Source organism: Orycteropus afer, unplaced genomic scaffold (genome assembly GCF_000298275.1).
Source record: "Orycteropus afer afer isolate SDZICR_OR568_19922 unplaced genomic scaffold, OryAfe1.0 scaffold00020, whole genome shotgun sequence".
Lineage (NCBI taxonomy): Eukaryota > Metazoa > Chordata > Mammalia > Tubulidentata > Orycteropodidae > Orycteropus > Orycteropus afer.
In genome coordinates, this window is record NW_006921607.1 from 12,361,893 (window position 1) to 12,374,252 (window position 12,360).

At 45.5% G+C, this 12,360-nt stretch overlaps 1 protein-coding gene across 1 annotated transcript in view; it reads left to right on the plus strand.

The window, feature by feature from the left end:
- The window catches only part of AAR2 (AAR2 splicing factor), an 18,468-nt gene extending 12,818 nt beyond the window's left edge, over nt 1-5,650 (plus strand). The window contains exon 3 of the mRNA XM_007934625.2: nt 5,483-5,650. Within this exon, the coding sequence (XP_007932816.1) occupies nt 5,483-5,650 (168 nt within the window). The remainder of the gene's footprint in view (nt 1-5,482) is intronic.
- Nucleotides 5,651-12,360: the final 6,710 nt, after the last annotated feature.

The window sequence follows — 12,360 nt, forward strand, 5'->3', positions numbered from 1 at the left end:
TGTTTGTTGGCCGCTTGAATATCCTCCTTGGTGAAGTGTCTGTTCATGTCTTCTGCCCATTTTTTAATTGGATTGTTTGTCTTTTTGTTATTGAGGCTAACACCATTTCTTCTTTTGGAAGTGGAAGTAAAATGTTCTACCTCTGGTTAGTTTCATTCTAAGTTGATAATCGTTTGGGAATTGAAAAACCAGAAAATTTCATCTTGTTGGCCTAAACAAGCACACATAAAAAGCCAAACTCACTGCCGTTGAGTCAATTCTAACTCATAGTTAACCCCTTTGGGTTTCTGGGGCGATGAGTCTTTACGGAAGTAGGTTGTCCAGTCTTCCTTCCATGGAACAGCTGGTGGGTTTGAACTGCCAGCTTTCTGGTTAGCAGTCAAATGCCTTAAAAGAAAGAAAGAAAAAAAAGTCAGCCTATACAACTGTGAGACTGGAAGAACTAGATGGTGTCTGGCTACCACTGTCAACCACTCAGAGGGGGGATCTGTGTAGGAGATCCTGGATAGAGTGGGAAAACAATGTGGAACAAAACTGAAAATCATTTAAAAAAAGAAAAAAAAGGGGATCAGGTTTGCTGGTTTGATAGAGCCTGATGGAACCACTAAGACTATGACCCCTAGCAGCCCTTCAGGTCTGGAATTGAACCCACTCTTATGGCTTCCAGCCAAACAAAAGACAGGCATATGAGCTGAACATTTACATTAGGTAGATACACTCCTTGGAGAGAACAATCATGGGAGAATAGAAGGACTGTGTATGTACAGGGAGACAGCTTAGGGGCCAGGAGTGCATGGAGGGAAGGACACAGGGAAGAGGTAGCTATGGAGAGGAAGTGGGAGGGGAGCTGTTGCATTGTGATAAATTGCAGTCAATGTAATGAGACAAAGTATATGTGAACTGCTGTATGGAAAGTGAATTTGCTCTGTAAACTTTCATGTAAATCACAATTAAAAAAAAAAAAACCCTGCCATCCAGTCAATTCTGACTCATAGTGACCCCCTTGGGGCTTCCAAGGTGGTAAATCTTTACAGAAATAGATTGTCCAGTCTTCCACAGAGTGGCTGGTGAGTTTGAACTGGCATTCTTCTGGCAGTCTACGTCACCAGAGCTCCTTGTCAAATGCCTTGTTGTTATTGTTATGTGCTGTCTAGTTGGACCCGACTCATAGCAACCCCTCCTTGGGTTTCCGAGGTGATACCCCTACGGAAGTAGATTGCCCAACCTTCCTTCTAAGGAGTGGCTGGTAGGTTTGAACCACAAGCCTTCTGGTTAGCAGTCAAGTGCCTTAGGCACTATGCTACCAGAGCTCCCTGATCACCTGACTAAATTTGATTTAATTGGGGTTTGGGAAAAAAAAACCTTTCACATTTATGACTAATTTCCAGTTTTATAATATACAAACTTAATGGCTGAAGTATCAATGTTTTTTTTTATGTTGTTGTTGTTTGTTTTATTTTTGAAGGAAAATGCCTAATGAATGTGCTTTTAGTTTTAGACAAGTCCAGTTTGCAGAATGTTATCATCCTATTTCACAATAGGATGATATTTTTAATTATCCAAGATTAGCCTACTATATAATGATGATTCATTTCTCAATGTTAAAATGTGTTAACTTGATTTCACTTCAGTAAATAACATAACCAGGTCATTATTAAGTTTTCTGAATAAGGTATAACATTAATCTGAAAGCAAAAGAATCAAAGTAAATTATTGCTTGAAAACTAGTTACTGTCTAAACAACTTGTTTTCTGAATTGTGAGGAATTTTTTTTTAATGTTAGATTTGTGGGGGGAGAAAAACCCATACACACACACACACACACATATAAATTATAGGGTAGAAAATAGATTAGTGTATGCTAGGAGTAGTGATAAGGAGAGGGTTTGACTACTGAGGGACAATGTAGGGAATTTTTTTGGGTGATAGAACTGTTCAGTATCCTTATTGTGATACGATGGTTATCCAAATCTACACAGGCCTTAAAATTCATAGAACTTTATACCCAAAAGAAACTATAAGCATATATATATGTATGTATATATGTTATAATGATGGTGGATGCATAGGTATGTATGTTTGTCAAAATGAATCGAACACTTGAAATGAGCAAATCTAATTGTATGTAAATTATACCTCAGTAAACCAAAACCAAACTCACTACCATGGAGTCGGACCTGACTCATAGCGACCCTTTCTTAAAAAGCTAATTTTTAAAAAAAGTCATCCCTGAGGCCTGTAATGGGGACGTTCTAAAGCACCTGGCCTCCAAGCCCCTTGGCATGCCACAGGAAGATGCTGGAAAATAAGTAACTAGGATATATTAAGTATAGGTCAAGACAAAAAGAAGGTTCTCTTGTTAGGGGAAAAAAGATTGAATCAAGATTTTCCTACTGGGACTGGCTTTCACTTAGCATTTCTGAGTACCTGATGCCACACACTCAGCTGTACAGTAGGATTGACAGTGTCCTGTCCTTCCATCTCCCAAGTTTGTAGTAAAGGTGAAATCAGTGAGTGCTCTAAAAAGAATAAAGCACTTTTCAAATGAGAAGCCTTGTGTTTTAGACAAAGGCTTCTGATGTACCTGCCCCTAGTTCATTTTACTCCCAGGCAATGTTTTGGAGGGAGTGGGGAGCAGGGACAGATCACCTGTTAAGCATGGTGAGCATGGGCTTACTTGTGTTTACTAATCTGTTGTGCTCTCTACTAACTTGTGCTCATGCTTAGGTACACTTACAGATTAGTAAGTAGGCCCATGCGTACTTGCTTAGTGGGTACTCCATTCCTGCCATAGATTGTAAATTTGAAAAGAAGCTTTCATTCTGTAGGAGGGTACTGTGGGGTTGGGAGAGAGACAGATGTCAATCATACCTAGAAGCAGGATCTTTGATGTGAAAAAATGTGAAATTGTTCACTACAGATTAGTAAGTAAGAACAAATAAGCCCATGCTTACCTTGGTTATTGGGTAATCCAACATTGGTGGGGAGAATGGGTGATAAGTATAAGCCCAGCTTGTTCCAGCCTCCCACTGCTGGCCATTGCCAAATACAGATCGGTCCTTCTGTCTCATTCATATCTATTCAGTGAGCATCTTATGGGCCCTAACTCTGTGCCAGGCCATGGGCGATATGCTGCGTGGGATACATTGATAGTCAAGATGCTTTCCCTACTCACTGATCACTATAATGCAAGCACAGTGCCATAAATACCATAAGGGGGCTCAGGCACCATGCTAGGGAAGCACAGGGGTTGGGGCACTTCATTTCCACTTGAGCTTCATAAGAGGCATGTCACAAAGAGGTGGCTTGTGAGCTGGCAGCATTTCACAGGCCTGGTAAGTCAGTCCCTTATTCTGTGCAGCACTATCACGTAGTTACTAAGCAACTGCTTTGTGCCAGGCACTGTGCAAAAGTAAACCAGAAATGAATTTTCATAGAATCTGTAGTCCTCTTCATTCTTTTGTTATTAAACATCTAATAGGTGCTTTTTACCTGTTAGACTCTGTGTCAGGAGTGTGGAATGCAGGTATGAGAAAGAGGCACTGCTTTGGAGTTACCCCTTGGATTTTGGGAGAGATCAATGGTAAATGGACTGTTACTGAGATCGAGGCTATGATTGAGGTAACCCTGGGTGCTGAGGGAGCACAGAGGCCACTGCTCTACCCAGTCGCCCAGGTGAAGGAGGAGAAACCAGAGAGTGGAAGGGTGTTCTAAACACAAGGATAGCTGTGTGTGCGAAGAGGCACTGAAGGAGGCAGCAGTGTGTTTGGGCTCCTACTCCACATGGCTGGAGAGGAAGGGCTGTGTAGAGAGTAGTGTAATGTACTGTGTAAGGAGGGGATCAGGAAGAAACTTTTGCTAAGTCATCCCACTAAGGCCTCTGGGGACAGACCCATAGGTATCTAGGGCCTCCAGAGCTAATGCTATTTGTCACCAAGGCTTCTCTGCTTGCCATAACAGGTCCCTCCCCAGAGTTCAGCCATCCTCCAAATTCAGCCTCCAGGGCAGGCTCCATTAGCTGCCTTCAGACAGGCCACTGGTTCTCCATGCTGCCCTTGCACGACTCAGATCACACAGACCCTCTAATTAGTTATAGATCTGACATTTTGTGGTGGCTGTGCCTCCTGCTCCTGTAGTGGATTCCCAAGTACCTGAAGCCTAATTCTGTAGCCTTCCCCTTTTCTGTCACTTCTGCCCCAGCTACCACTCCAACAAAATGGCTCCAAACAAAGAGAGAGTGGCTCTCTTTGAGAGTGGCTTACTCCTCCTGCTAACAGACAGACGTTGGAGAAGAGGGTGGCAGAGGTTTTGTCTTTGGAATCAGCTGCAGAGTAAGCCTGTTGCCTTTGTCTCTTAAAGCCCAGAATTGTTCCGTGGTGCACTGAGAGTCAGTTGTGGCATGAGGACCATGGCCATCAAAGAGTCGCTTCTCCCTTCCTGCTCCTGTGTCAGTGGGGTGGTCCTTGGTAGCCGATAGGAAGTCTGGGAAAAACCATACTTCTTTCTGCATAGTTTTGATCCAGTCATTTAATTCCTCACAGCCTCATTTTCCTTAAGATACACGTTCTGGTGTGTCTTCGCAAGACAGTGTGGATCCAGTGGGATATTCTGAGAAACTTCTTTGAAAACAGTAAAACAATATATAAGAAGGAGTAGTGGGTTTGTTGTTATTTTTAGAAAGGGTTGGGATCCAGGATGAGCTGGAATGAAGGTTTCAGATGTAGAGAAACTTGCTATTCTTGCCCCCCTGTCTATGTTTGTATTAGAGGAAACTGAATTAAAAAGAACCTTGGAGACAACTTTTAAGGGGAAGAGAAGCCTCAAATAGGCAGCTTGTGGCCTACTTCAAAGATTAGAGCAGCAGTTGAACCTCATTGACTTGGGATCTGGGACTTTATAGGCTCCAGGGACTTATAAGCCCCAAGTCTGTCTTAGTACCAGCTGGTATAGCTATTATCTCTTCCTCTGAGTTACTGCTTGGATGTCCTGGGAGATCCCAGGGGCAGCGCCAGGGTGGTGGCCCCCATTGGCCTTACTCTTGGTATTAAATTGCAAAGCTTCTAGTCCAGGTTCTAGCAGAGTGGCTGCTCACTGTTCAGTGTCAAAGACTCTACTTGGAGATACCCTCTGAGGCTGGGCCCTGTCTTTGCCAACAGATTGGGAGCTGTCTTTGCCAGCTTGGGCATGGAGACCCTCAGGGAGACATTTCTGAAGAGGGTTCTCTTGGGTTCCCACAAGTGAGACATGTGGGTTCAAACCCACATGTGCTCAGGATGGTAATTTTCCATCTAGTCCTTCCCTGGCTTCTCAGCTGGGTTTGGACCTTTTTTCTTGGTTTGGGGGAGCACAGCAGGTGTCCTGGGCCCACGCCAGCAGCAGCTGATCCACCCGCCCCAGAGAGCTGAAAACCATGCGGAAATTTCCACAGCCTTCTCGTCCCCCTCTGTGTTCTCAGGAGTGACTTATCCTCTGTTTTCTGTAGGTTTTCTTTTCCTCAGCCTGCAGTGTTGCCATGGATGCCACCCTGAGGCAGAAAGCTGAAAAGTTCCAAGCTCACCTGACCAAGAAGTTCCGGTGGGACTTTAACGCAGAGCCAGAGGACTGTGCCCCAGTGGTGGTGGAGCTCCCGGAGGGCATCAAGACTGGCTAACTCTGGAAACACTCAGCCACGGGAGGCCCTTCCCATATGGCTGCATTACTGGCCTCTGCACTATACTTTCTATCCCGGGACCTGCCAGGGCAGCGATCCCATCAGACTCTGCAGAGATGGAACCACAGTTCCTTCCTTCATCAATAAATAAGTTCCTTCAATGCTGTACTCAAAAGAGGCTGTACTCATCCTGAAGGCATGTCGTGGGTTCCCCATCAGCCTGGCATTGGTGCTAACCTGACTGAATTTCAGCAGCAACCAGTTCCTTCTGAATGAGAAGAAATTGAATTGAACCAAAAGCCCAGGAGGACTAAGTGCTTATTCCATAGGATGGTTAGAGAGCAAGACACCCCGGACTGCCCGTGGTGTCTGAGCTGTCAGCGGTGACTTTAAAAGTTAAAAAGAGGGTAATGGGAAGACGAGCTAGGATTTCTGCCCACCCCTTGTTGAATAAGGGTACATCACAGAAAATGTGGACATGTGACCTCTTAGGAGACCTAGCCTGGGGAGAAGGTTGAGTCTGACAAGTGGGCAGCTCTGGCTTTTTCCCGCTAACTCCCATTCTCCGGTTCAGAGGCCTCAATGTCTATTCTCAAGACTAGTGTGGTGTCTGGCCTCAGGGGCCTTGGTGGTTCCATATACTTCCCATCTGTTTCATTCTAAGGCCTTGAACCCCAAAGCGGGACTTGGCAAACCTCTGCCATATATCCCCATTCCTCACCAGAGCCAGAGCCACCAAGACTGTTTCTTATGACCTAGAAATTCAGTACCAGAAAGAAAGGTTCTTGCCCTGGGCAGGCTTGAGGGCCTATTGAAATTTTGTGCCTTTTCATCAGCATTCTGGAGATGACCTGGCCAACCTAAATCTCCCCAGCCCAGCTGTGGAATTGTCAGCTGTTGGAGTGATCAGTGCTCCCAGTTTCCGGGAGTCCTGAGGGTGTGCCCATCATGCTGTGTGGGCAGAGTTGCATCTTTAGACAGGTACACAGGCCCTGCCACCCTGACCTCAGACTGCTGTACTATGGATCCAAGTCACTGTGCTATTTTCCAAGGCTGGGGCTCATACCAGGTTTTGAATGAGAATCCCCACTGGTTAAGACTTTCAGTTCCACTTGTTTCCTTGGAGATGTTTGTTTGTTGCATTCTTTCTTTTTCCTAAGAGCATAATGTACATTAAAGTGTTTACATTTAGACTAAATCCCCTGTATGAGTCTCTCTTGAGTTAATCTGTCCAATTCTTAGAGCAACCAGGCCACTGCCCATAGACTCACATCTCTTCCCTCCTGAGTGCCCCAGAGACCCTGTCCAGCACATTGCTCTGGCCCTCTGCAGTCCCGAGGTGGCCAGCAGCTGCATTGCCTCATGTTACCCATGGGCAGCTGAGACAGGAGCACCCCAAAGATGGAAAGAAACCCCATGTCTTCATGGTAACCTACAGCTTCACCTTGTGTGAGTTTGCTATTCTTTTCTTCCCCAAAGCTCACTGATCAAAACTACCTGGAGAGCTTGTTGAAAGTGCATATTGAAAAGGAATGAAGTACGATACACACTACAATGTGGGTAAACTTTAAAAACACTGTGATAAGTGAAAGAAACTGGACACAAAAGGCTATCTGTTATATGATTCCATTTATATGAAATGTCCGGAGTAAGTGACTCCTTTGAGACAGAAAGTAGATTAGTGGTTGCCAGGGAAAGGGGATTGTGGAATGGGGAGTGACTGCTAATGGGTATGGGTTTCTTTTTGGGGTAATGAAAAAGTTTTGGAATTAGATCTTGGCGATAGTTGTATAACTTTGTGAGTGTACTAAAAACCACAGATGTGTACACTTTGAAGGGGTTAAGTTTATGGTGTGTGAATTATATCTCAATAATAAGAATTTTTTTAAGTACAGATTACCATGTCCCACCCTATAGGGGTTTAGAGGTGAATCTGGATGGGGCATGGGTTCCTAAGCACACTGCTGATGGGGCCTGTGTTCCTAAGCACACTGAATTCTAGAAACATCTGGAAGTAACAGTATTGCAGTTAGTACCAAGAGTGCCAATGGGGCATGGTCAGGGCAACATCTGGAAGTTGGAGCATGTGACCTGGTTTTTCAAACTTGTCAGTCTTCCTCTTTCTACACAGATATCCCTCCCCCCACACACGCTTAAACCAAGAGTTAAAGAAAAGTAGGTACTATTTGCTAAGTGCTCTGTTACTTCACTTCTCACAACAATCATGTGGTAAGTACTGTTGTCCCCATTTTACTGATGAGAAAGGTGGGCTCAGAGAGCTTAAGTCATTTTGCAAAGGTTACATAGCTGGTAAGTGTTGAGGACAAGAGTCAAGCTCAAGTTTAATGGTGTCCATGGCCCACTTCAGGCCACTGCCTTCCATTACTATGATTTACTTCTGCTCGGCCCTTGCCTGTCCAGGTATCATTCCCTCAACCCTGCTCCTCCAGATCGCTTGACCCTACTATGGGCAGCCTACTGTGTGGCCTTAGGCAAGCTACTTAGATTCTTTGGGCCTCAGTCTCCTTTTGTGTAAATAAGAGCATTGACTTGGAATCAGAGTTTCTGATAAAGATTCTCCAGGCTCTTCCCAGGTACTTAAAAGTGGACCATTGAGCTATTTCAATTTTTTTTCAAAAGAAAAAAAGTGTACATTTACACAGGGTAATGTGGCTGGACTGACCAAAAAACAATAGGTCTGTTGTTTAGAGCTAGTGTAACATCAACTCCAGTTCTCCTACTTGTCCTAGCTGGCAGTTAGTCCTCTCTGACTTTGGGGAAAAAAAAAATGTGAAAACACATTACCGTATATATAGCTTTTAAACACAAATAACACGCTATGCAGTTTTTTGCAACCCTTCTGCGTTTCCTAAGTGCGCTGTGTACATTATATGCCTGTGTATGTTATTTATATGGGTACATTATATGTGAAAAATACGGTAATTATTACTTAATACTTGCAGTATTTTTGGAAGGCAGGAGCCTTCTAAACTGAGAACCAGTGACATTGCTGATCTGTAAGCTCCCTTCTAGTTCTAACATCTAAAAGTGAAGCTATTGGCAGGACTTGGCCTGGTTTTAAAACCCTTCAAATACAGGCCTCCTGGGGTCTGGCTCTTATTTGCAAGGCTGGCTTATCCTATTAACAAATCGGCAGAGGTAGCGACTTTCCATCCCCTTCTGCAGTCCCTGTGACAAACTGTCACTGTTCCAGGCCTCGCTCTAATTTCTCCCCGCTGGAGCAGTGCAGGAGTTCCCTGCCATTGATTGCCTCTTACCACCAGTAATTATTTTCCCATCATCACCCCTTGTAAATATTATTTAATATTCCCAGGGCACCATGACATGTTGGTCTCTCCAGCAAATCAGACTTTGACTTGACTGAGAAGTCATCCCCTGCTGAAATGGAGGCTGAAAATGCAGAATGAACGCAGTGGACAAAGCTATGAGTCAGTGACTCATAGCTACCAGACTGAAGGCAGAACAGAGTGGGGCTGCTTACCTGGACTGACTGGCAATCCTGCGAGGCTGTGTGGCCTGAGGTTCTGCAGAAGCCTCTTCTTGCTGTAGACCATGGGGCTTTCTCACTCTATAGTTCCTGGTCTCTGGCTCGGGCAGGCTTTGCTTCCTTTTGTCTGTGGAGTGTCCGAGGCCTCTTGTGCTGCCCAAACACCCCACAACTCCAGGCTCATGCTATGGACTGGCCTCCCTACTGAGATGTGGGCTGAGAGCCAGAAATAACATCAGCTGCTCACTGCTAGGGTGGGGAGGGCAGTGCATAATCTCAAATGTGGTGTCCAGATCTCCCGCATCTGCTAGGCTTCATGCAGAATCTGTTTTGCCAATTACTGTCATGTTCTGGAGCTGGTGCTCACCCTGTAGACTAACTGGATTTCTCTGGAAAACAGGAATCCTGAGGATTGTGCTGTTTATTAAGCTGCTTGGAGGAAGGAAGGTAGATGTAGGGAATTTCCCAGTGGAGTTGTCCAGTGTCAGATGGCCTCTGTGAGAACTCAACAGGTCCCTCTTCCTTGATCTCTGTCTTCTTCCCTTCTGAAATTTCTCCGTTTTTTCTCTGTCCACCTCCAAAGATTTTTTACTAACTTCCAAGGGGATCCTGACAGGTAAGGGTATACTTGAGGAGAGCGAGCGTCACGTGAGGAGCAATGGGAGAGAAATGCAAGACCTCCAGAGAATAGAGCAACCGGGAGAGCCGTCTCGAAGAGGAGGTCTGCATGAGTTCCAAGTGCAGAGTTAAGACCCATGGGAGAAGTTACAGGGAGGCCAACATCACCACCTCCTGCCCCAGTGGAGCTTCCATCCTAGTGAGGGGAGCCTGACAAAAGACATAATAAGTAGATTATAAACTTGGTTGTGATAAATGCTCTGGGGGGAAAATAAAAAAGCAGGATAAGGGGAATTGAGAATTATGGCAGGGTGAGAGGGAGATGTTCAGTGCTGTCAAGTCAGTTCTGACTCATAATGACCCATGTGTAATAGAATAAAACGTTGCTGGGTCCTGGACTATCCTCACAATAGCACGTTGGAGCCTGTTGTTGCAGCCGCTGTGTCAGTCCATCTCATTGAGGATCTTCCTCTTTTTCGCTGGCCCTCTACCAAGAATGATGTCCTTCTCCAAGGACTGGTCCCTGCTAATAACATGTCCAAAGTAAGGAAGATGAAGTCTCAACCATCTTTACTTCTAAGGAAATTTGAAGCAGATGAGCAAGTGAACCATGAGAGTTTTTGGGAGAAGAGTGTTCCAGAAAGAGCATTCCAAACAGAATGGGCAGTGAATGCAAAGGCCCTGAGGCAGAAGTATGTCCGTTGAAGGAGCACCAGGAGGTCAGTATGGCAGGAGTGGAGTGATCAAAGTAGACAACAAAAACCAAACTCACTGCCATCAAGTTGATTCTAACTCCTAGTGAACCTCATAGGGTTTCCAAGGCTGTAAATCTTTATGGAAGCAGACTGCTTCATCTTTCACCTGTGGAGCAGCTGGTGGGTTTGAACCATTGACCTTTTGGTTAGCGGCTGAATGCCACCAGAGCAAGGAAACAACAGGAGGAGAGGAAATCAAAGAGGTTAGAGAGGGACCAGATTGTTTAGGGCTTACAGGCTGTTGTGAGAACTTTTCATTTTACTTTGAGTAAAATGGGAGCCCACTAGAAGGTTTTAAACAGACAAGTGACACCATTTGACTTCAGTTTTAACAGGATCACTCTGGCTGCTATGTTGGATGTAGACCATAGGGGGGCAGGAGTGGAAGCAGGAAGATGGTAAGGATGCTAGTGCAAGAATCCAGGTGAAAGATGATCATGACTCAGAATAGTATCAGGTGTGCACACTGGGGCGATCTTCATGATTCAGCTGAAAGATGGACAGGATGCCTTTCAAAGGCTCTGCTAGCTTCTCTGAAGTCTCAGAATCTGGGAAGGATACCAGCTCATTGAGTCCTCTTTCTTCCCTGAGAGTCCCTTCTCTGTTGTAAGGGTATCTATTAATCCTTCCTAGTCCCAAATATCCATGAAACACTTGGGTGGGGGACCAATCAGCAGGGATTTGTGAGGGCTATCACAGGAATTTTGGGTGATGGGTTGGCAATGGGGACTAGAGGTCATTCTCAGTGGCCCCCTGAGATTGTAGTCAAATTTCAATGACTGTGTTGATGTGGGAGCCAAGGCATGGGGAGCCTCTGTTGGTACTAGTTTTTTCTGGTCAGGAATCATTCATGCACTCACTTCCACCATGGAATTTTCATCAACTTAGAAGCTGGCATGCACTGGTGGCCTCCTTCCTCAGTGCTGGGAACTGTGTTGGGTCCTCTACTTACCATGTTCAGTCTAGAACACCAGCTGTTCAAGTAAGGTCTTGTCGCTCCTCGTTGTACAGATAAGGAAACCAAGGCTCAGGGAGGTGAAGGGTCATGCCCACAATCAGAAGGCTACTAAGTCTGAAGGAGCTCTGGTGGCATAGTGCCTAAGGCATTTGACTGCTAACCAGAAGGCTGGTGGTTCAAACCCACCAGCCACTCCTTGGAAGGAAGATTGGGCAATCTACTTCCTTAGTGATACGAAAAAACCCTTGGAAACCCAAGGAAGGGTCACTATGAGTTGAATCTGACTTGATGGCAGTGAGGTTTTTTTTTTTTTTTTTTTGAGTACTAAGTCTGAGAGACAAAATCTGAGCCCATGTCCTTGCCACTACACAGCACTCCTTAATAAGGACAGTTATGTAATCTGTGATAATTACCAGTGGACTCGAGGCTGTCAGCCTGACAAGTGGCAGTGTTAAGTTACAAGGGTTGTGGGCAGGCCCCACCAGCCTTCCAGTTCATGAGAGCTGGCTAATGTTTCGGCCCAGAACCTTGGTGCTTGTATTTGTCTTTGGGCACGCTTGGACCAGCCTGTCTTCCAGTGAGGGGACACCTGGCTGTGGGATGGCTTGTAGAAGGGAGGAGGGAAGCAGCATGGGGTCCAGGAGAGGCTGTTCCTGCCCACCTTACCAGCCTCTGGGCCACTGAGGGGCTTCTTAGAGTGGAATACATCTTCCCTCCCCTCACCCATCCCTGTCCTGACAGGGTTGCTATTGAGTTTGGCAAAAGGCATTTGCTTTAGAGTAAGATGCCACCAGAGGTAGGGCCTCTGAGCGTTGTTTTAACGACTGACATCCTTTGGGTAGGCCTTTGCCTCGGCCACCTCTCTGTGGAT